The sequence below is a fragment of the Giraffa tippelskirchi genome, chromosome 10, assembly GCF_054371585.1.
Source record: "Giraffa tippelskirchi isolate mGirTip1 chromosome 10, T2T-mGirTip1v1.2.pri, whole genome shotgun sequence".
Lineage (NCBI taxonomy): Eukaryota > Metazoa > Chordata > Mammalia > Artiodactyla > Giraffidae > Giraffa > Giraffa tippelskirchi.
Window position 1 is genome coordinate 9,430,225 of NC_137284.1, and position 23,654 is coordinate 9,453,878.

General features: G+C 52.9%; 1 protein-coding gene across 1 annotated transcript; it reads left to right on the forward strand.

The window, feature by feature from the left end:
• The first annotated feature begins 2,992 nt into the window (after positions 1–2,992).
• Positions 2,993–21,625, forward strand: SLC22A8 (solute carrier family 22 member 8). Its single transcript, XM_081532870.1, has 10 exons — positions 2,993–3,328; positions 14,514–14,617; positions 15,185–15,339; positions 16,065–16,233; positions 18,462–18,585; positions 18,800–18,915; positions 19,882–20,096; positions 20,998–21,106; positions 21,243–21,446; positions 21,526–21,625. Exons 1-10 carry the CDS (start codon positions 2,993–2,995, stop codon positions 21,623–21,625), a joined length of 1,632 nt encoding a protein of 543 aa, XP_081388996.1.
• The last annotated feature ends 2,029 nt before the right edge of the window (positions 21,626–23,654 follow it).

The following is a 23,654-nucleotide window of genomic DNA, read 5'->3' on the forward strand; positions in this document are numbered from 1 at the left end:
GGACAGAGGATGCCAAAGGAAAGGGTGGGCTGGAGGCCTGGAGTGTAGAGGGGGCTTCTCTCCACCCCTTTCACCACTTTAGCCCAACCAGCTCCTTTAGGATCTGCTTTATATGTTGATCTTATGAACCCAATATATTGTTTGAGTAAAAGGTTTCTGGTGTACACGTGTGTGTGTGTTTTAAGCCACTCAATTAATGAAGAGAAACAAGAGGCCCAGAGGGAGGTGCTTTGCCCAAGGTTGTACAGCAAGTGCATGAACACAACCCTTCAGTTCAGCTTCAGGAATCCAAGCACATCCTAGGGGGCCGGGGGCAGTGCCCCTGACCGGGCCATGCTCTGGGTCAGCTCCAGCAGTCACAGTGGGACATCACTGGGCCCCTTTAAACAACATTCCGCGAGGAGAGAAACAGACGGATAACTCAGGCCCAATTAGGACCTGGAAAATCTCACAGAGGGAGAATGCCCGGAACAGGGGGGCTCAGAGTGGGGGCTCAGGGTGGAGGCCCAGTTCTCTGCAAGCTTCACAGTCAAAAAACCTTCCTAAAACAACCCCTTGGCTGCCTCGGAGCATAATTTAATCTTCCTTTGATGACTCCGGATATTGCCCTGCCTCTGGCCACTCTAAGAACATCAGTTACTGCTGGGCCCAGGTGGAGAGCAGAGAGGAGGGGCTCAACCTGGGTTACCCACTGACCATGCCCTTTGGGAGGCTGGTGGGGGAGGAAACTTCAAGGGCCGGAGCCCAGCCTGAGCCCTGGGAGCCAGATGCCGCCTTGGTGGACGAGGGGTCCAAGGAAGAGAATGAGAAGCCCCCTCCCCAACCGAGAAGGGGAATCCTAGTTGGGCCCCTCCTTAGCCCCCAGAGCAGATGAGAGGGATAGCTCCTAGGGTCCCTGGAAGAAGAAGCCAAGAGCGAAAGGCAGGCAGGAGTGAAGCTGAAGGCCAGGCTAGGTGGCTATGCTGAGGAGATGCAGACTTTGTAGAAATGTTGGCTCCAAGAGATAGAGTGGGCTTAGAGTCACACTGCCCCTGCCCTGCCACTTCCTGGTTGGGAACCCAGAACAAGTTACTTAACCTCTCTGTGCCTCTATTTCCTAGGATAATGCTAGAATAGTAGCAACAGGGCTGCCAGGAGGGTTAAATGAACTTCATGTTGAATACTAGAAAATGGAGGCTTGGATCAGGGTCTCTGACGAGGAAAGAGCTGGAATATACATCAGATCACCCACGGAGCTGGCTCTCGGGTGATACTGGGCATTTTGGCTTGTTTTATTTTCTATATCTTTTGCAAGAAACAGATGATTTTCCATATAATTATTTTAGTCGCTCAATCGTGTCTGACTCTTTGCACTCCCATGGACTGTAGCCTGCCAGACTCCTCTGTCCCTGGGGATTCTCCAGTCAAGAATACTGGAGTGGGTTGCCATGCCCCAATCCAGGGGATCTTCCCAACCCAGGGATCGAACCCACGTCTCCCACATTGCAGGCAGATTCTTTACTGTCTGAGCCACCAGGGAAGCCCAATTAAAATAATATTCAGAGGGAAAAAAACAGAACCCTAGGGACTGCAATTTGTCTTTAAAGGGAAACAGTTGACCAGAAGAAAAGCCCATCCAATGAGCATGGGGATGGAAGGGGGGTGAGTGTTCCCCAGGGTCTGAGACACAGATAGGGGTACCCTAACTGCCCCAAGAGCCCTGGGGGTGACAGCCCTGAGCCCTCAGGGGCAGACACAGGTGACATTGCCTGCCTGAATGTGCCTGCCAAGAGGCACCAGGCAGGGGGAGCCGGTGCCCTGCGGCGTACTGTCCGCTCATGGGCAGTAACGCTTCTCTCATTGGCTCTTCTCAGCTCTGATTCTTCAGACCATCAGCTCAGAGAAGACCCTGGGCTCTCAGGACTCAAGCCGGCCCCCTCACCCCAGCCCCCAACCCCTCCCGCCCAGACCACCCAGCCCTCTGTCCTGCCAGCAGTCCCACTTGGCTCAGCCACACCACCACCCCAGCCTCTACTGGGGCAGCCCTCTGAGGAAAGCTGGGCTTAGTGGGTCCACAGCACCCCCCTGCCGGTGTCATTAATCCCCAAAGAAAGTCAAACATTAGCCCGGGGAAACAGCTTATATAATCCCCCCCGGGGAAGGCGCAAACACAGCTTGTTGGAGCTGAACTGCCAAACCACAACAGCTGCCAGATCTGGGACAGAGCACAGGCTCCAGCCACATCAACCACCAGCCCCACCAGAGGGAGCAGCCAGGCTCAGCTACCAGGTGAGGAGGGACAGAGGCCCATCATGCCCCGGCCCCCAGGGACCCCGGGAAGGCCCCAAGACCAGGCCCAGCTTCCTCAGTGCATCTAGCCAAGCCCCTTAAACCCTCTGGGACTAGCTCGGGTCCTTTCGGCTGCCCGGCTATGGTGCGCCAGCCCCAGGAGACAGGCAAAAGCAGGAAGCGCTGGGCTTGGGGAGATCTTCTCAACAGGCAACCTGGGTTCTGCCAACCCTGTGTGTCTGCTCAGGGCCACCAAGAACTCTTCCACTTACTCCTCACCTCCATCCTGGGTGGCCCACGTCCAAGACTGAACTCCTTGGTCCCCGCGGTGTAGCCTGCACTGCCCCATGCCTACGGCAGGTGTAACCAGGCTGGCTGGACACACACCCCCACCCACAAGTCCCCACATCCACATCCGAGCTCACACAGTCGTGCCCTGACACTCCAGCCTACATGTGCCCATCTCTGCAGACACCGTTGTGGACACACCCCACCCTTGCGACCCCACCTCTGTACATGCAGTCGGGGACGTCTTCACCCACACATAACTCCATGGGTACACACTTCCACATACATGGGCTCACACATGCAACTGGTCTCACCTTCCCACCTGTGCTTCTACACCCATCCACCTGCCCCCCACCCCCATCACCTCACGTGCACACACCCCTCTCTCTGGCCTGGTTTCCCCCGCCTGCAGCTCTGGCTCATCCTGCCTGGCACCATGACTTTTGCCGAGCTTGTGGACCGCGTGGCCAGCAACGGGCCATTCCAGTTCCTGCACACGGTCCTGCTGGGCCTCCCCATCCTCGGCATGGCCAACCACAACCTGCTGCAGATCTTCACAGCTGTCACCCCCACCCACCACTGCCGCCCGCCACCCAACGCCTCCATGGGGCCCTGGGTGCTCCCCATGGGCCAGAACGGGAAGCCCGAGACGTGCCTCCGTTTCGCATATCCACCCAACACCAGCCTGCCCAATGACACCCAGGAGGCCACCGAGCCCTGCCTGGATGGCTGGACCTATGACGTCAGCTCCAGGGACTCCATCGTGGCTGAGGTATGACCGGAGGCCCGGCCTCTCCCTCTGCTGATAGTCAGCACCGCACACTCGTGGACGGGCGGGGGGGGGGGGAGCGGGGGGGCAGGGGGGGATGGGGGGGCCCAGTCTCCCTAGGACCCGGGGACAGAGCTCTGGGCAGGCAGGGAGGAAGGACCTGGATGCAGAGGACCAAAAGGTCCCGTCTCTTCACATTCAGAGTACAAATAGCCCATTCTATGCCAGGCACGGTGCCAAGCTCTGGGGAGTCAAAAATGCACCGTCCCCATTCCCACGGGGTCCACAGTCTAGCAGGGCTAACATCAATTAATGAGAGTACCGCACAGGAAATGTCAGATTACAACTCCAAAGTACTTAAGGTTGTGACCTGAGACTACAGCCTAGCCCTGGGCTGGGGGCAGGGATGGGGGTTGGGGGGGAGACTTCCCTACAGAAGGGACCCCGGGCTGAGATAAGAGAATCCAGCAAGAGTTAGCCAGGCAATGGGGGAAAGGAGGAAAATTCTGCCTTGTGCCAAGGCCTCAGGGTGGAACAGTGTGTGGAGCAGGGGATGGACGGAGGGTAGGGTTGGAACACACCTGAGCGGACCCAGAAAACATGCCCTCCACTCTCGCAGTCACTCGTGTGTACACCTCCGTTCATTCACAGCTCATTTATCCACGGACTCTTTTACCTGCCATCTCTGGGAATTACAGAGTTAAATCAGGCTCTTCAATGTCCTGGAGACTATGATCAGATGAAGAGAGGGGAATGGAAACTGGTATTTATTGAGGATGTACAAATAACCTGGCATATCTTAGTATTTGCCTGACACTGTCTCCGACAACTTGATCCCTTCAATGATATACTGTTGAAGGTGATTTTATCTCCTTTTTCAGATTAAAAAAAACACCAAGGCTCAGAGAAAGGAAGCGAAAGTTCAGTGCCACAGAGGTAGTCAGCTTCAGAACTGGAATTTTAAAATGAAAAATGCATACTAGGCACAGGGGGACAAACATTTGTGGCAGTACAAAAGATCGAGGAACCACAAGATTCTAGGGAAGCTTCCTGGAGGAGGTGGCATCTGAGGAGTGAGCAGAGGCCAATGTTTTCATTCTCCCCTTGGGGACCATGAGACCCTTGAGGGCAAGATCTTACTTTTGCCCCATTAGAAGAGATGCATTTCAAAATCTTTACCCAGTGCTAGTCCTGTGCTGGGCACATTATGAGCATGGGCTCCTGGAATCCCAGGAGATGACGTCTCAGTGAGGGAAGTATTGTTAGTACCTTCAGTTCATAGACCAAGAATCTGAGGCTCAGCTGGGTTCAATGACTTTCCCAGGATCACATACAATTAGCATCTGGCAGAGAAGAGATTTGAACCCAGGGCCATCTATGTTCAGAATCTATGATTGCTATTCATTTGTTTAGTGAATGTTTAATTCTATATAAAGCACTGACTGACTGCATGCAAGACAGTGTCCCAAGTGCACCATAAATATTAACCCTTCTAACCTTCCTGATATTATAAGATGTTAATGATAAGCCCATTGTTGCAACAGAGAAACTGAAGCACAGAGTTTAAGTAGCTTGTCCAAGGTCGCACCACTAGTAAGAGGCAGCTGCGGAGTCTGAACACACGCCCCTGACCTCAGGGCTGTGCTCCCAGCCGTCACTTCTGCTGACTCTCATAGTCCCAGATACTTCCTCCCTGTCATATACACTTTTTCTCCCCAGCACCAAGCACAGTGCCTGAAATACATCCAACCAACATGTATGGACAGCTACACGCATCAGACTGAGGACACAAAGTCAAAGAACTCATGAGCCCGGCCTGCCCTCCTTTAGCTCTCCTCCAGTGGGGAGGCAGACCCATCCTGCCAGGGTGACCAGAAGCCAGGTAGGGTTAGGCAAGCTTCCCAGGGCAGGGGTTTTCAGCTGCTTTGTTGTATCCCCGGGAGCTGGAACAGTGCCTGGCACAGAGAGGTCCTCTGTGAAACAAATATTTGTGTAATGAATGGATACAAGCTTTCATAAACTCAGGGTACTCCGGGAGCCCGGAGGAGGGCATGGAATCTGCCTGGAGGGGGAACCCAGGAGGGCTTGCTGGAGTCTGCAGCACCTGCCCTGAGTGTGAAGGAGGAGTAGGGATTAGGGGACAGGCTGAAGCAGGCAAGTGCACCCCAGGCAAAAGGAGCAGAGTGCGTGGCATCAAACACACAGTTACAGAAGCAAAAAGAGAGCAAGGCAGTCAGGACCGCAAGAGACTGAGAAGGCTGGAGAGGCGGGCAGAGGGGCGTGGAGGCCAGGGATGCAGGAAGGAGGAGGGTCTGGCTTGGACGCTGAGGAAAAGGTGTGGCCTCTGTCCTGAAGATAACAGGAACCACTGAATAGTGTTGAGCAGGAGCGTGACCTGCTCAGATCACCTTCTAATGACAGTCACTCTGACCGCAGGGTGTACAGCAGCTTAGGGAGCCTTTTAGTCCAGTAGCTGGGAGACCCAAGAGCCGGTTACCTTTGGGACCCAGGACCATGATGACAGACATCAGGGACAGCTGGAATAAATACCAGACAGGGTAGGGAGTCAGAATCTCTGGGACTTGGAAAATGAATGGCTGTGAGGGTGAGGGACAGGTGAGGCCAGTGCACAGACATCAAAGATGTTCTGATACCTGTAAGTTAAGTTTCCAGGTGTATAGGCAGCTTGCTGTGCCTCAAGCCAGAACACAGAGCCTAGCTGAGGAAACAAAAAATCCTCCAGGGAGCAATGAAATAATAGCCATGAAATAATACCCCTTACTCTGTGCTCATCCTATGCCAGAAGGCACTAAGCACTTTGGTCATATGGACTCATTCAATCCTGACAACAACCCTCTGAGGTTAGGACCTACATTATGTCATTTGGGGGGCTTCCCTTGTGGCTCAGCTGGTAAAGAATCTGCCTGCAATGCACAAGACCTGGGTTTGATCCCTGGGTGGGAATGATCCCCTGGAGAAGGGAACGGCTACCTACTCCAGTATTCTGGCCTGGAGAATTCCATGGTCTATATAGTCCATGGGGTCGCAAAGAGTCGGACACGACTGAGCGACTTTCACTTCACTATGCCATTTTTGCAGAGGAGGAAACCAAGGCACAGGTTACTGGCCCAAGTCACCACGTCTGATAAATGCTGGAGCTGAGAGTCAAATGCAGGCAGCAGGGCTTCAGAGCCCCCTCTCCCCCTCCCTCACCCCCTGCCCCTGGGGACCGCATCCCCCAAGCACTGCACCCTGGGCTAGGTGCTAGGCAGCGTTCAGTGAGTGCTGAAGGTTGAAGGCCATACCCCCTCAGAGCCCAGCAGGAGGGACTTAGTACTGACTGTTGGGAAGCCGCTTCCCCTCCAGGGTGCACACCTCGAGCTTCAGGGAGCCCGGCCAAGAGCAGACCTTGCAGGTCTTGTATTCGGTCAAACATCAGCTCTCATCCGTGCCAGCTGAGTTCCCGGTCACCCTTCCAGCAGTCAGTACCATGTGAATCTACATCCCAACCTAGCGCAGGGTTTCACCAGGCCTCAGGGGTCTGCCCCTCTTCTCCTGGTCAGGCCCAGGCTCCCTGAGGATGTTCGGCCAGGAGAACCCACAATCGGGGTCCCTGACCAGTCAGTGGCCGGACCTAACCAAGCGCTGGTAGCAGCCCAGCATGGTCAGACCCTTCTGACTTTTCTGTCTGTGGCTCAAGCCGGTGGCAAATCCATGCTCCATCTATTTGCAGTGGGATGAGGTTCTGGGCCCCTGCTGTGTGGAGGTAAAGCCGTGGCTGGACTCACCTAGGGTTCACCCAGGGGTAGGTCTCTGGGATGGAGACCAGGCCTGGTCGTGCCAGCCCTGGGGAAAAGGGCGGTCATGAGGAAGGCTGTGCCTGCAGCCAGCTCGGTCCAAGTGACCCTGGTTAGAAGGCACAGGGCCATCTCCCAGGTGGACAGCGCTTGACTGAGAGCCAGTGCCAAGCAACAGAGTTCACATCCTGACTCTGCCATTCACTGGGGATGTTACAACCCCAGAAGTCTTGGTTTCCTCATCCGTAAAATGAGGTAAGAGAGCAATTGAACTTTAAAAGAGATAATGCAAGGTCAGCATTAGCACAGGGCCTGGCGCCTACCAGGCGTTCGACTAATGTTCACTGCCGCTGTTGCTCTTATGGTCGTTAATAGAGATGTCCTGGGAAGGAGGGGGTTAGTCCCCTCAGAAGAGTAAGGGACCCTCAGTAAAATGGGAATCAGCTGTCACAGCTCTTCCAGGCTCACCCAGGCCCCCACCCAGCACAAACCTGCACACAGGGCGCCTCTCCACCCCCATAGCTGGGGCCCTGGTGAGTCATCTCCCCCCCCATCTCAGTCCCCTCATCTGTAGAGTGGGATCATAAGGACTTTCCCTGCGGAGGGGGCAAGGGTGGAAGGACTGCCCTGGGTCCAGTCAGGAGCACGGGGACTTTCCCTCCCCCCCTCTTATCCCATAAGCTCCCCTGGCAGAGGTAACCGCACATTCCTTTCTCTGGGTTCAGCAGAGACAAGGTTGGAATTTTTCAGAAGGAGCTTTACTAGCACATTAAGAGGAAACAAAGGCCTTTCTTTGAAGTCTGGAGAGTGTGGGGCGTGTGGGTTGTGGTTTCTGGGTTCCCTGGAGAGGAGCCACAGGCCACAGCTTTCACTCCACAGAACCCAGACCTGTGGGTGCCCACCTCAGCCTGGGGGCCCCTGAAGGCCTGGGTCTGGCCTTGGATGGGCAGGCCTTCCCCTCTGAGGCACCTGTGATTCCTCTCTGGGCCTGGAGTCTTCCTGTCCTCTCTCCGGGGCCACAGAATTTCTGTCCCCCACACAGGTCCCTGGAGGCCCCAAGTCAGCAGCTGGAGAGGCAGAGAACCTGCTCAGTGGTCCTTGGACATGGGTCTCCACTCTTTGAGGTTCCCCTGCCAGGTCTCTGGTCTTCCTCCATCTCAACCTCCAAGTCCCCAGGCTGCCCACCTCCCAGGCCACCTGTCCATCTCTTGTCTCCAGCTGAGCTCCTGCTTCACCCCTACTTGCTCGCCCCAGACCCTGCCCTGGGTACCCCTCCTATCATCTCCCCTATCCTAGCCTCCAATCTGACTCCAGGTAAAGACCAGGGGGACCCACCCCAGCCACATGTCTGGGCCAGTCTGACCCCCCCATGGCAGCCCTCACCTAGGAAACTGTGATCCTAGGCAGGAGGAGCCCCAGAGCCATCCCATGGGCTCTCCAGGGTCATTGAGTGGTCCACAAGCACCTACTGTGTGCGGGACCCTGGGCTGGTACTTTGCATTCCTTCTTTCACAACCCTTCGAATCTCCTTTTGTGGCCACTGTGAATGTCAGGCTTCCCAGGTGAGGCAGTGGTAAAGAATCCATCTGCCAATGCAGGAGGCGCAAGAGACGTGGAATCCCTGGGTCAGGAAGATCCCCTAGAGGAGGAAATGGCAACCCACTCCAGTATTGCCTGGAGAATTCCATGGACAGAGGAGCCTGGCAGGCTACAGTCCATGGGGTCGCAAAGAGTTGGACACAACTGAGCGACTGAGCACTGTGAATGTCACCCCTTTTTACAGAAGAATACACTGGGCTCAGATCAAAAAGGTGATTCTCACAGCCATGAGGGTGAAGTCAAGCTTTTACAGCAAGAGGGTCAGGAGGCCTGACTCCAGAATCCATGCCCTTTCTGCTGCATCACATGTCCCAGTGAGCACAGGCTTTACAATGACCCGTGACAATAATAATAAATAGCTATCCCATAGAGGGCTGACTGTTTGCCCCAGTATAGTGCCAGGTGCTCTTCATTCTTTATTTTCTTTACAAGTCTGAGAAGTAAGTATTAGTGTTACCCCCATTGGCTCAGACGGTAAAGAATCTGCCTGCAGTGAGGGAGACCCAGGTTCAATCCCTGGGTCAAGAAGTTCCCCTGGAGAAGGGAATGGCAACCCACTCCAGTATTCTTGCCTGGAGAATCCCATGGACAGAGGAGCCTGGCAGGGTACAGTCCACGGGGTCACAAAAAGTCGGGCACGACCGAGTGACTTAGCATGCATGCAGGCACACGTGCACAGATAAGGAGACCGAGCCACAGAGAGGTTAACTAACTGGCCCAGGAACACACAGCTACTAAGTAACAGAGCTGGCGACTCAAACCCTTCAGAGTCTTACCAGGTACCTGGCCCTCTGGCCCTTGTGTCCCAGGGTTGGTTCTATTAGAGGCCCAAGAGTGGATAGAGCCATAGCAATTCTCCCCAGGTCTGAACTGGGTCTAAAGGGCCCCCAATCTAGGGAAGTGTGTTCCCCCTGTCCTTTCTCTGGGGTAAGTATGGACCATGTGTGCGGTCCCCTGGCAGAGTCAGTCCATACACAACCAGCAGGAGCCCCATCCTTCCTTGATCACCCATGGCTTGCCCTGACCTTTTTTTTTTTTTTCAAAATCAACACAAGTTATTATCTCATGCTTTCCCGGGGTCAAAATCTGGGTCCAGCTTAACCAAATGCTCTGCATGGGTCTCACAGGCTGCACTCAAGAGGTCAGTCAGGCTGCATTTCTTCCTGAGTTTGGCCTCTTCTGAGCTCGCCCTGACCATGGTTGTTTGCCCTGACCTTTTATGATACGCCTTCTACTCTGTCCTCTGAGGAGCCTCCTGGCCTGTGATTTTGCTGCCACTCCAGCTCCTGAGCCTGTCCCTCACCCTTTAAGCCTGATGTCAGACCAGTGCACTTGGCTCTGGCCTCAGCCCCCTCCCAAATGGTGACTCTGACCCATCCCATGCTAGTGTCTTACAGTGGTGCACAACCACAGCTCCCTGGACTGAGTCTTCCTCTGGCAGCTTGGGACTCAGAGCAAAGCACACATTGGGAGCGGCGGTCAAGGGCACTAGCTAGGGATCCACAGACCTGAGTTTGAGTCTCTGCCTTCAAATGAACCTAGCTGTACTTGGGCAAGTTACTTACCCTCTGAGCCTCAGGTTCTTTGCCGGTAAAATGGAGTTAATGATAGTACCCACTTCATAGGATTAGTATGGCATCATTTACAAAGCTTGCTTCTGAGCATAGTAGGCCCTTTGTTTTCCTCCCACCACCTTTCTGGTTATACATCACTCAGGAAGACATGGCAGTGGGCTTTCTGTTCTTCCACTCCTAAACCCAGCTCTCTAAGGAGTAATCATTCCAAGAAAGGAAAAAGAAGGCCAAGAATGGTGGATATGATATTGGGAGCAAAAACTCTATGTGGAGCTGCCAAAAGGTGATAGGCAAGAGGCCAGCCCAGGCTTTGCCAAAGGCTAGATAGAAGCTGGGTGTCAGCTCCCTCTAATCTCAGGTTACCGTTTTCGCTCTGGGTCTCATTAGTAAAATGTTTTTGTTGTTGTTGTGTAGCTACTTAGTCACATCCGACTCTTTTGTGACCCCGTGAACTGGAGCAACTCCATGCGATTTCCCAGGCAAGAATTCTGGAGTGGGTGGCCGTTCCCTTCTCTAGGAGGTCTTCCCGACCCAGGGATCGAACCCACATCTCCTATGTTGCAGGCGGATTCTTTAACCACTGAGCCACCAGGGAAGTCCCCATTGATTATTCCTTGGACAAATATTGACATTTTCTGTGCACCAAGTACTCTGCTAGCTGCTAGGGATAAAGAGTCCAACGAGACACCTCTGCCCTTGGCAAAGTTATGGCAGTAAATAGGCAGGCATCATGCTGTGTGACCTGTGTCCTCTTGGAGGTGAGGATAGGCGCGTGGAAGGAAAAATGAGGACGCTGGGAGTCTGGATGTGCTTCTCAGCCATTTATCTGTTTCACAAATATCTGCCGGCTCCCTGCTTGTGCCAGGTACCCAGAAAAACATGTTCCTGGCACTTGGAGTAGATAATCTTAATGTGTTTCAAAGGGCTGACAACCTTGCTAGAATAAGGGAAGATAATCAAGCACAAAAGTAAAGAGGAGCACTGTAGCCTGAAGCTATTGCATAATCACTAGTGTAACCTGATTAAAACCGCAGACCCCACACAGTACCAGGAGTACCCACTGGCCTACTCCTTGCACACCCCTTCACTTCCTCCTTTACTCTTTTCCCTCTTCCACTCCCATATACATACCCTGCAGGATCCCTTTCCAGCCAGGAGAGCCCACTGGGTTTGCGGGCCAGACCTAGCCACTCTTGAGTCAGCCAGAGGACTTGGAGGCTTCACCCGTCCCCAAACTCCCTCACTTCCCATGAAGAAAGTGAAAAGAGCTCCCTGCAGTGTGTGGTTCTTTCCCCACACTGTTTTACATCCAACACATTTTCATGAGGCATTTCTAGCAAATGAGATTCTTCGCTTCATTACACAAGTAATTCAGGATGACTGGACCAAGGGTGCATGTCGGGGATTAGCAGGAGATTAGGCCAGATAGGTGGGCAGGAGTCAGAGCCCGGAGGGCTTTATCAATCTGTGTTAATAGAGCTTTCTCTTTAACCAGAGCGCAGGAGAAAGCCAGTGAGTGCTCCAGACAAGGCAGCAACCTGATTTGAGAGGTGCTTCAGAAAGCCAATCTGGTTTTATCGGGGAAAGAATGAATAGGAAGGACTCAGGCCGAAGGCCATCAGAGGATTGCTCTGATAATCCTCTCTGGGCTCAGGTTCCTCAACTGTCAGATGAAGATGACAGCAACTCTACATGATAAGGCTCTCGTGAGACTGAAAAAACTAAGGCATGAAAAGTGCTTACTGAGAGCAGTGCCTGGTGTGGAGCAAGCCCTCAATAAATGCTATTCTTTTTTTAATTTATTTTATTGAAGTATAGTTGATTTACAATGTTGTGCTACCCATAAGGTCGCAAAGAGTCCAACACGACTGAAGTGACTCAGCACATACTGCAGGCACGTTAATTTCTGCTGTGCAGCAAAATGACTCAGTTCTCCATATATACATTCTTTTCCATATTTTTCCATATGGTTTATCCCAGGATATTGAATATACAGTGCTATACAGTAGGACCTTGTTGTTTATCCACTCTTCATATAATAATTTGCATCTGCTAATCGCAAACTCCCCATCCATCTCTTCCCCACCTCCCTCCACAGCCACAAGTCTGTTCTCTATGTCTATGAATCTGCTTCTGTTTCATAGACAACTTCATTTGTGTCATATTTTAGATTCCACATATAAGTGATATCATATGATATTTGTCTTTCTCTTTCTGACTTTTTCACTTAGTCTGATCATCTCTAGGTCCATCTGTGTTGCTGCAAATGGCATTGTTTCATTCTTCTTTACGACTGAGTAGTATTCCTTGTATATATTTACTATATCTTCTTTATCCATCCGTCAATGGGCATTTAGGTTGTTTCCATGTTTTGGCTATTGTGAATAGTGCTGCTATGAAGGGGTACATGTATCTTTTTGAATTATAGTTTTGTCCAGATAAATGCCCATGAGTGGAATTGTTGTGACAACTCTATTTTTAGCTTTTTGAGGAATCCTCATACTGTTTTCCATAGTGATTGCACCAATTCAATTTCCCACCAATGATGTAGGAGGTTTCCCTTTTCTCCACCCCCTCTCCAGCATTTGTTATTTGTAGGCCTTTTAATGATGGCCATTTTGACTGATGTGAGGTGATACCTTGTTGTAGTTTTGGTTTGCATTTCTCTAATAATTAGCAGTGTTGGAGCATCTTTTCATGTGCCTGTTGGCCAACTGTATGTCTTCTTTGGATCTTGTGCCCACTTTTTGATTGGGTTGTTTGTGTTTTGTTATTGACTTGTATGAGCTGTTCACATATTTTGGAAATGAAGTCCTTGTCAGTCTCATCGTTTGCAAATATTTTCTTCCAGTCCATAAGCTATCTTTGCATTTTGTTAATGGTTTCCTTTGCTGTGCGAAAGCTTATAGATTTCATCAGGTCCCATTACTTTTATTTCTATGGAAATAAAAATATTTCTAAGGCTGTTATTCTTAATCCAAGCATAAGAAGATGGTGTCTACACTGAGATAGCAGTAGTGGAAATAGAAGAATCCAGATTCAAGAACTATTAAGGGATTTCCCTAGTGATCCAGTGGATAAGACTCTGTGCTTCCACTTCAGGGGCACAGGTTTGATTCCTTTCGGGGAACTAAGATCCCACATGCTGCTAGGGAAGACAGAAAAAAAGAAGAAAGAAATATTAAGATGTTAGAAACTGGAGGATTGTAACATGGAAGAGGATGGAGTCAAAAAAAAGTTGCTGATCACTGTGATTCTGACCTGACAGGGAGCAGGTAATGAGTGTCACTGACTCTACCTTCCAGATAGAAATTTCAAGTAGACAGCTAAATCCTTGGGTCTCAAGGGCAGAAGATAGGTTGGGCTAAAGAGAGGGATTTGGAGTCTTCACCATAAAACAGTCATTGAAGTCACAGAAGGAGATGGTATTTCCTGGGATAGTGAATAAAAAGAGGAAGATCCAAGAGGAGCCCTGGGGAACCTTCAAGGGATTGAGAGAAAGGAGACCACAGAGGGAGGTAAAGAAGGAAGACAAGGGGGAGGGAGAGGTCAGCGGGGTCAGAGGTTGCCAAAGGGAAGTCAGGTCAGGAACCTGAAGGTTCCACTGGGTTTGGGGAGCAGAGTTTCAGTGGAGTGGTGGGAACAGACTTGGGAAATGAGTGGGACGTGAGGATGGGTAACAGCAAGGGTGGTTCCTTGTTCCCGAGATTTGGCTTTGAAGGGAAGAGAGAAATGGAGTGAATGTGGAAGGGAAGAGAGCTCTAAGATGGAGAGACTAGAGTGCATGCAAATTCAGATGGGGAGGAGTCTGGAGAGGCAGAGAGAGAAAGAGAGATGAAGGTGTGGGCTGGAGGAACGTCCTCTGGAGGAGAGACGGTGCAGGCAGAGGGACCCGCCTTGAGTATGAGAGGCTGGGAAGCAGACACACAGGGAGCCACTGGATTCAGGTGAGCCTGCGGAGCTTGAGAACAGACCTGGGTGTGTGACAGCTGAACTGACCAGAAGCCATATGGCAGGCCACACACGCTGAAGGGACGTTCTCCTTTCACACCCACAGGGCAGGGACCCAAGGAGCCCCGGGCCAGGCCGAAGGGGGCTAAGCTAGGGGAAGCCAAGCGAGGGCGCTGGGAGAGCGAGCATACACATGGGGCCCCAGCTGAGCACAGTGGAGAGGCCGGGCTGGACTGAGCTGCCTGGCCCGCTCTCTCTCTTGTGCAGTGGGACTTGGTGTGCAACTCCAACAAACTGAAGGAGCTGGCCCAATCTGTCTTCATGGCGGGCATACTGACTGGGGGGCTCGTGCTGGGAGCCCTGTCTGACAGGTGAGATGCGGGGGCCCCGCGGTGGGGGCCCAACCCATGGAGACCCCCTCACCTCCTCTCTGTACCACCCATGCACTCCCAAAGAGGCAAAGAGCTGGGGGAGGTGGGCGAGAGGGTCCCTGCTGTGCGGCCAGCACCTTCCAGGGCCACTGCCTACCCTCTGCCCCCAAACCTCTACAACTTGAGTCTTCCAGCCTCCCCAGAGCTGGGGCCCCAGCCTCCCCAGAGCTGGGGCCCCAGCCTCAAGGTGTCCAGACACAATAGCCTCTGTGTGGCCGTGGAGGTGGATGGATGAATGGCTTGGAGAGGAGTGGTCCTTTGAACCCTGTTCAGGCAACTAAGCTGGGGGTAGAGGAGATCACTCATTAACTCAAACATCTAACTGCAAACTTGTCAAAAAAAATAGCAATTACCAGCAAGGCTCTGTCCCAGGAGGGAGTTACATGTCCTGCCTGACCCTTTGGGAGGTGGAGGGGTGGGGTCCAGCCCTTTGCCCTGAGGCCTGCAGAGTCACTCTCCTTGGCTGGCTCACAGCAGCTAACATCCCTCTTCTTCTTCGAGCTGCAGGTTTGGCCGCAAGCCCATCCTGACCTGCAGCTACCTGCTGCTGGCAGCCAGCGGCTCAGGCGCAGCCTTCAGCCCCACCTTCCCCACCTACACAGTCTTCCGCTTCCTGTGTGGCTTCGGCATCTCAGGCATTACCCTGAGCACCGCCATCTTGAGTGAGCCACAGGGGGAAGGGGCAGGGACCAAGAATTTGGGAAGCAACCAGCCTGAAGCTGAGAGTGGGGTCTGGGCCCGGCTCAGCCACAGGCACCAGGGTGGCCTTGGTCAAGCAAGGCACTGCCCCCTCAGGACCCCAGAGGCCCACTCTGAACAAAACAAGCATAATAGCAGCAGCTTCAATACTGAGGACTTACCCTGGCCTGGCACCTGCCAGGTACATGATCTGGTTCAGTCCACACACACAAGTAGATAAAACAAGGGAACTCATCTGCCACTGGAGAGGCAGTCAAGAATGTGGGCTGACAGGGACTTCCCTGGCGGTCCAGTGGTTAGGAAACCACCTTGCCATGCAGGGGACATGGGTTCCATCCCTGGTCAGGGAACTAAGATCCCACATGCCTTGGAACTACCGAGCCTGGTTCTCTGGAGCCCAAGCACCACAACTAGAGAGCCTGAGATCCTCAAAGAAGATCCCATGTGCTGCCACCAAGACCCAACACAGTCAAATTTTAAAAAAGGATGTGGGCTTGGAAATCAGACAAACCTATATTTGAGTCCTGCCTCTTCAGCCTCAGTCACAGCATCTCTAAAATGGGGACGATGAAACTTTAGGGTCAGGGTCATATCCAGCGACCAGTAGGGGGCAGGAACTGATATCCCTTCTCTGGAGGTGCCCAGGACCCACTAGGGTCTTAACCGGGTCCTTGGGCTCCTCCTGCAGATGTCGAGTGGGTGTCCACCCGGATGCGGGCCATCAAATCGATTGCACTCGGTTACTTCTACACCATTGGCCAGTTCATTCTGCCCGGCCTGGCCTATGCCATTCCCCAGTGGCGCTGGCTCCAGCTAACGGTGTCCATTCCCTTCTTCGTCTTCTTCCTGTTGTCCTGGTACGTGCCCCCTCTTCTTCGGCGCCCCTCCTTGGGCCTGCCGGGATCAACTAGGAGGAGCCCATGCCTGACAAGGCTGGCTGATTCTGTCTGTCCTGAGACGCCCTGAGACGGTCAGGAAGGGGGTTCCTGGGAGGAGGAACCGCACACAGAGGGGTACCTCTGGAGGGAGCGCCCAGGGTGGGGGGGACCCAGGGCAGTAGAAAACGAGGGTAAATTGACGTGGTTGGGTGGGGGGCAGGCCAGAAAGCAGAGAGGCCTCAGCTTCACATGGAGGAACAGAGAATGCCTCTGAAGATGCCTGGGGTGCTGAAAGGCCTGACCAAACTTCTGTTTGTGACACAGTCACACAGAAGGACAGACCCAAGCAGGTGGGGATGAGAGACAGGGGGAGGTGACTGTGTGGCAAGGAGGAGCCTGGGGCATTTTGAAGGAAAAGTCCTTAGAGTTCAGGGACTCCTGGATTTGAGGTATAAAGGAAAGGAAAGCTGGAACTTCCCTGGTGGTCCAGTGGTTAAGATTCTGTGTTTCCACTGCAGGGGGCACGGGTTCCATCCCTGGTCAGGGAAGTTCCACGTGCTGAATAGTGTGGCCAAAAAAAGGAAAAGAAAGCTCCAACTTGAGAACCTGGGAGAATCGAGGAGTCTGATTCGATGATGAAGATAGGAAACCAAATTGTAGGTGGTAGTTGATAGCAGGACCCAAAGAATAAGAAATAATGAACAAGCTCAGGAGCAGAAATGAAGTCTTGGAGGACCCTTTATCCAGCACTTACTATATGTGAGGCCCTGTTCTGGGCATCAGTCTACATTATCCCAACCCTTACAGCATGTGTGTGCGAAGGATGCATTAGTATTCCCATTTTACAGATGAGTAAACAGAGATTCAAAGAGGTGAAGCAATCTCCGAAGGTTGCACAAAAAGACACAGGACTGGAATGGGGCCTCCATTTGAAAATGAAAATAAGCTCCCAGGCAGACGGGCAATCGTGCAGTGAGAGAGACGGCTGGAGGGTCCAGGGTGGAGCTGGGCATGTCCACAGCCTAGGATGGGAGCTGAGAGTCAGGAGGAAAAATAAGGGTCAGTAGACCCCTTCATTGTGTGACTTGAGACAAGCTTCACCCATTCTAAGCCTCAAGATTTTCCTAGGCAAAGTGGAGGTACTAATGCCTCTCACCCAGAGCCTGGTCCATAGAAAGGTTCACTAATTGTCATTTTCTGGAAGAGGAAGATGGAATCTAGACCCTGGCTATGGGGTTTGGGAGGAAGTCATGGATCATGCTGGTAGGTGCAGGCTGAGAAGACTATCAGGGCAGAAACAAGACCACAAGACCAGAAGGGCAGGTAGCAATGGGCTCAGTAGGCTGCCACTACCAGCTAGACCAAAGGTCTGAGGCCAGGTGACCAGTGTCCACTCCCCAGAAGGTCTCGCTGGAGCCAGCTCCTGGGTGCCCGTGGTGGCCACAGCCAGAGCAGACCCCACCTGGGACCAGACTTTTCCAAGCATCCCTCCTGTCTCCCCACACCTCTGCCTCCTGCATTTCTCTTCATCTTAGTGATGCTCAGCGATTGCTCAGAGTGAACCCACCCCAAAAGGACAGCCCAGGGGTGGGGGCGAGTGAGGTTGGCCACACACTTGCCAACCCCAAGCTTCCCTGCTGCTCTTACAAACCCCCCGCACCCAGCAGAGTTGGAGAATCAAAGAGTGCTTAGACCCAATCCCTAGACCACAACCCTGAGCTTAGCACTTAGCCCCTTCCTAAGATCCCCTTGGGCTGCAGCCCTGCCCCACCTTCTCCCAGGACCTGGAATTTGGTCCAAGGAAGGCTGGGTGCATGAACGTGCAAGACGCTCCAGCCGTCCAGTCTCGAAACTGCCATCCCTTCCCCAGGCCCCACCTGCCTTGGCCTAGGACTCAAGGTTCCTAGCTCAGAAAGACACCCAAGGACAACAAACAGCCCAGGTTGCAAGGGCGGTGAGGGGGAGGGTGCAGGGGAAAGGCTCTTCTGGAAAGGGAAGTAGAGATCTCTGGAATTTGTGTTGGCTGCAGTCAGCCCAGGTGCAAAGCTTGGCCAAGTTTAAATTCCATGAAATCTGTAGTAAGGCAACTCGGGTTTCTGGGCCTGCTTGCCCTTGACTCTGGTTCATGATCTCTTTCCAGCCTCTCAAAAGAGCTTCTGGTGTTGGGAGGTTGGGGGTGGGGAGACACTGTTGCTTCTGGCCCTCAGGTGGCAGCCAGAGTCCATCCGCTGGATGGTCCTATCTGGAAGATCCTCCAAGGCCCTGAAGACACTCCGGCAGGTGGCAGCCTTCAATGGGAAGAAGGAGGAAGGAAAGAAACTCAGCCTGGAGGTAGAAGCTGAGGGGGATTATGGTCTGGGGCAGAAACCCAGGCTCTGCTATTGAGCTATCGCCTTCCTCTTGCCTCCATTTCCTCTGCCCACAAGCCTACCTCTGATGAGCTAAGCAAGCTTCTTTAAAGCCACCAGGCCTGCACTGCCCTCTCTTCTTCTTGCTGCCCACCAGCTGGTCACTAATGGCACCCCTCCCCTTCCTCTGCCCCAAGGAGATCAAACTCAACACGCAGAAGGAAGTGGCCTTGGCCAAGGCCAAGCGCAGCGTAGCTGACCTGTTCCGGACACCCATCCTGCGCCGAATGACCTTCTGTCTTTCCCTGGCCTGGTAACCCACCACCCCTCCCTGCCCACACCCCAGCACCCCTGCCAAGCAGGTGTCATGAACAAGACCTCTGACAGGCTCACCTACAGACAAGGCCTGAGTACCTACAAGAAGAGTAGAGGTATCCTTTCCTCAGAGCTGCCCCAGCTCAGCCTCAACCCCAGAAATCTCTCGCATCCCTGCCCCACAGACAGGTCCAGCCATCAGGGTCTGCTTTCCCCTGGAGTCACACCCACCTCACCCACAAGGCAGATGCTTCGAACCCCTTCACCAGCTCATATCTCACAATGTGAGCTGTGCCTCTCTGTTCTTCCCCCCACCCCCAACTGGTCCAGCTCTGCTTTCTGGGACCCGACAGAACAAGGCTGGTGCTCAGAGCTGCAAAATTTAACAACAGAAATCATGTTTCTCCTGAATCTTCTCTTTTGCCCAACATCCCACCACCCCTTCAAAGCCCTTTCCACGACCTGGTTCTGAGGCCTTTCTCCATCCTGGCCATCCCCACGTGGAAAGGGTTCACTGTGTCCAGGAATGCTTCCCCTCAAAGTGGACTCCCACAACACTGAGAGGGAGGAAGGAGACATCTCACTCACGAGCACAGCCCTGGAGATGTTCTCCTCCCCCATTCTGAGTGCTAGACCATCACCCAACCAAAACAGACCATTTGCTGTCTCCTTTGGTCTCCAAGAGTCCCTCCAGGATCGATATTCTCTGGAGTCAATTAAATGGCACGTGTCACCCTACTTTAGCCCACGCCCATGTCAGACATAACCAATCAATCCCAGCACGCTCTCACTGAGCCCATACAGGATCTCAGAGGCCTCAAAACAGCACTGAAGCAGACCCTACCAATCCATTGCAGCTGGGACAAGAAATGAAACTCTTCATCATCCTGTTGACCCAATGAGTGGTGTGGGGAGAGGCCCCCAGCCAGCTGTGGATCCTAACCGATCACTCTCTGCCCCTCAGGTTTTCCACTGGTTTTTCCTACTACAGTTTGGCTATGGGCGTGGAGGAATTTGGAGTCAACCTCTACATCCTCCAGCTCATCTTTGGCGGGGTCGATGTCCCAGCCAAGTTCATCACTATGCTCGCCATAAACTATCTGGGCCGGCACACCACCGAGGCTGCTCTTCTGCTCCTGGCAGGAGGGTGCATCCTGTCTCTCATCTTCGTGCCTGCAGGTGAGAAGCTGGCACTACCCCCAGAACCCTCTGAGAGAGGCTGACCTGTGTCTGTGGGCCTCGCAGGGTGAGAGTAAGGTTCCAGGGACTCCAGTTCTGCGGGGTCTGCCTCTGTGTTAGCTTCAGCAGAGCCTTGTGCTCTCTGGGGCCCAGGTTTCTCATCTAGAAAATAATTCAGTTGGGCTAGATGCTATTGAAGATCCTTTCCAGATCTGACTCAGACAGGGCAGAGTATGGTGGTGTCTGCACCATGTGAGGAATTGCATGGCCTGAGTGACAAGGATGCAGAAGATGAGCTTAGAAGGGGAAACATCAGAGCTCAGTGACCAAGAAACATTCCGCAGCCTACTTCACCATGACCTTGGAAAAGCCAATTTTACTTTATATTGATGTTTATGTTGGGGGTTTCCCAGGTGGCGCTTGTGGTAAAGAACCTGCCTGCCGATGAAGGAGACGTAAGAGACATGGGTTCGATCCCTGAGTCAGGAGGATCCCCTGGAGGAGAGCATGGCAACCAACTCCAGTATTCTTGCTTGGAGAATCCCAGGGACAGAGGAGCCTAGTGGGCTACAGTCTATGGGGTTACAAAGAGTCAAACATGACTGAAGCTACTTAGCATAGATGCACACATAGGCTAATACCCCAACATCTTCCCAAAGGAACTGGACTAAACAGATACAACAAACTATGAGAATAGGGAATCAGAGACAGGGAAAGACCCAAAGGCAGCAGGACAGAAGCCCAAACAGCCCCGGGAATAGTAGAGGGGCTATTAGTTGGCTTTAAGTTTGGATCTGAGCTTCCCAGCAACCAAAACTAAAAGGGAGAGGAAGTCTCCAGGAGTGAGAACACTCAGGGACTCCTGAGCCCCAAGGTTCACCTTGTTTTCTTTCCTCTGCAGACTTGATGACCCTGAGGACAGTACTGGCTGTGTTTGGGAAGGGATGTTTATCCGGCTCCTTCAGCTGCCTCTTCCTCTTCACAAGCGAGCTATACCCCACAGTCACTCGGTAGGTGCTGGGCATGGGGCCGGCCCAGCCAAAGGATACAGGGGCAGGTGGAATTGTGGACCTGGTCCAGGGGTCCCAGAGCCAGTCTCTGAGAATGCATGCACAGGCTGCCAACCTCTGCTCTGAACTCTCCCAGGCAAACAGGTATGGGCATAAGTAATATGTGGGCCCGCGTGGGAAGCATGACAGCCCCCCTGGTGAAAATCACGGGGGAGCTGAAACCCTTCATCCCGAATGTCATCTTTGGGAGCATCGCCCTCCTGGGAGGCAGCGCAGCCCTCTTCCTGCCTGAGACACTCAATCGGCCCTTGCCAGAGACTATTGAGGACGTCGAAAACTGGTCAGTCCCCTGCCTCTGGCCCCAGCAGTCCTCCTCTGTGGGGAAGCCCAGGGCTTTTTCCTGAGCTCTCTTTCCCTAGGTCCCTGCGGGCAAAGAAGTCAAAGCAGGAGCCAGAAGCAGAAAAGGCATCCCAGAGGATCCCTCTGCAGCCTCATGAGCCGGGCCTGGGCCCCAGCTGAAGGCAACAGACCTTCGTTTCCCTGTCCTCCACAAACAAATCCCAGGCAGGTCCTTGCCTGTCTCTGGGCTCTGAGGACACCTTGGGGAGAGCCTAGGCACATCCATGCTCCTAGGACATAGTCTTCTGAGACCTTGCGGGAGTCATTTCCACCGCCACCGGAGCCCCCTCAACCCAGCCCGGGCCAGTTCAAAGGTTTGGCCACAGGCCTTTGCACACCCCACCTTGCTCTCACCCTTCCTGCAGCCCAGACCCTGCCATTCTTCTGTCCAGCCCTTCCCCACTGGCCACTTCCCTCACTGTTTCCACCCCCTTCCCCTTCTTGTGCCCACCCCCTTTCTTCAACGAGAGGTTTCAATAAATGGCAATGAAGAACTCAAGCCCTGCTGCTCAGGAACGGGGGTAGAAAAGGGGGAAGGCCCTGGTGTGGACATGTGAGCATGCAATTCTGTTCATCCGCACTCGCATGTACATGCCAGATACATGCAGGTGCAGGCATATATGTGCATGTGAGCTGGGCTGATGTGAACATGTGCATGTACTATGGGCATACCAAGGTATGTATATACCAAGCCTGTATTAGTCTACTCTGATTGCTACAACAACATGCCACAGACCAGATCCTTTAAACAATATCTTCCTCACAGCCCTGGAGGCTGGCAAGTCCAAGATCAAGGTGCTGGCAGGCTTAGTTCCTGGTGTCCATGCCAGTGTGATGGACAGAGACACAAGATTCTTGGTGGGGGCCTCCTTCTTGACTTGCAGATAATCAGATACCTTCTCACTGTCCTCGCATGGCAGAACAAGGACAGATAAAGCAAGCTTTCTGGTTTCTCTTCTTCTAAGGGCACTAATCCCATCATGAGGGCCCCAGCCCCATGACCTCATCTAAACCTAATGGCTTCTCAAAGATCCCACCTCCTAGTACAGCCACATTGCTGTTGTTGTTCAGTCACTAATTCATGTCTGATTCTTTGCAACCCTGTGGACTGCAGCACAAAAGGCTTCCCTGTCCTTCACTATCTCCCAGAGTCTGCACAAACTCATGCCCATGGAGTCAATGATACCATCCAACCATCTCATTTTCTGTCATCCCTTTCTCCTCCTGCCCTCAATCTTTCCCAGCATCAGTGTCTTTCCCAATGAGTCGGCTCTCCCCATCAGGTCGCCAAAGGATTGGAGTTTCAGCTTCAGCACCAGTCCTTCCAATGATTATTCAGGGTTGATTTCCTCTAGGATTGACTGGTTTGATCTCCTTGCAGTCCAAGGGACTCTCAAGAGTCTTCTCCAGAACCACAGTTCAAAAGCATCAGTTCTTTGGGGTTCAGCCTTCTTCATGGTCCAACACTCACATCCGTACATGACTACTGGAAAAACCATAGCTTTGACTATATGGACCTTTGTCGGCACCACCACATTAGGGGTCACAAAACAGTCAATGGCAAATCTTCTCCTTGAAAATACCACGAGTATCTACATGTCCCTTCCGGCATGTGATCACTTGAGTGAACAAGCCCAGAGTGGCTGCAGACAGAAGCCAGGGCTCCTGCAATCATGACCTCCTTCCCCCCGATCACCCCAAGTCTCTGATCCGAGTCCCAGCCCTGCACCCACCAGGTATCTTTGTCTCCTATTTAACCAAGAAAACTGCAACCATAACTAAACACAGTGGATGTCTGTCACCATGTTTCCAAAGTTTGTCCCAATCACAGCAGAAAATCCAGTCTTCTCATTGGGGCTCTGTGTCCAGCCTCTCCCACCAGCAGCCATCTGCTTCCCCTTGGGTCTCTGCCCTTTCTCTCTCTCCTGGCTCCTTCCCATCACCAGTTAAATAAACCCAAAGCCTCTCCTATTTTAACACAATCCAACCCACCAACCCTCCTTGGATGCCATTTCTCCCTCCATGGCCACACTGTCTCTTTCTCCCCTTCGAAGCCAAACTTCACAAAGTTCCTGTCTGCCTCCCCTGCCTCCACTTTCTAACCTCATCCAAACTGCTCTGGCTCCCATCCTTCTCTGAAATTGTTTTC

Bases quoted from the DNA above. Each gene is read 5' to 3' on its own strand.
- SLC22A8 (XM_081532870.1), top strand. From the start codon at position 2,993: ATGACTTTTGCCGAGCTTGTGGACCGCGTGGCCAGCAACGGGCCATTC. The intron at 20,097-20,997 runs GTGAGAAGCTGG...TTTCCTCTGCAG, and splicing joins TCTCATCTTCGTGCCTGCAG to ACTTGATGACCCTGAGGACA. The intron at 21,107-21,242 runs GTAGGTGCTGGG...GAACTCTCCCAG, and splicing joins CTATACCCCACAGTCACTCG to GCAAACAGGTATGGGCATAA.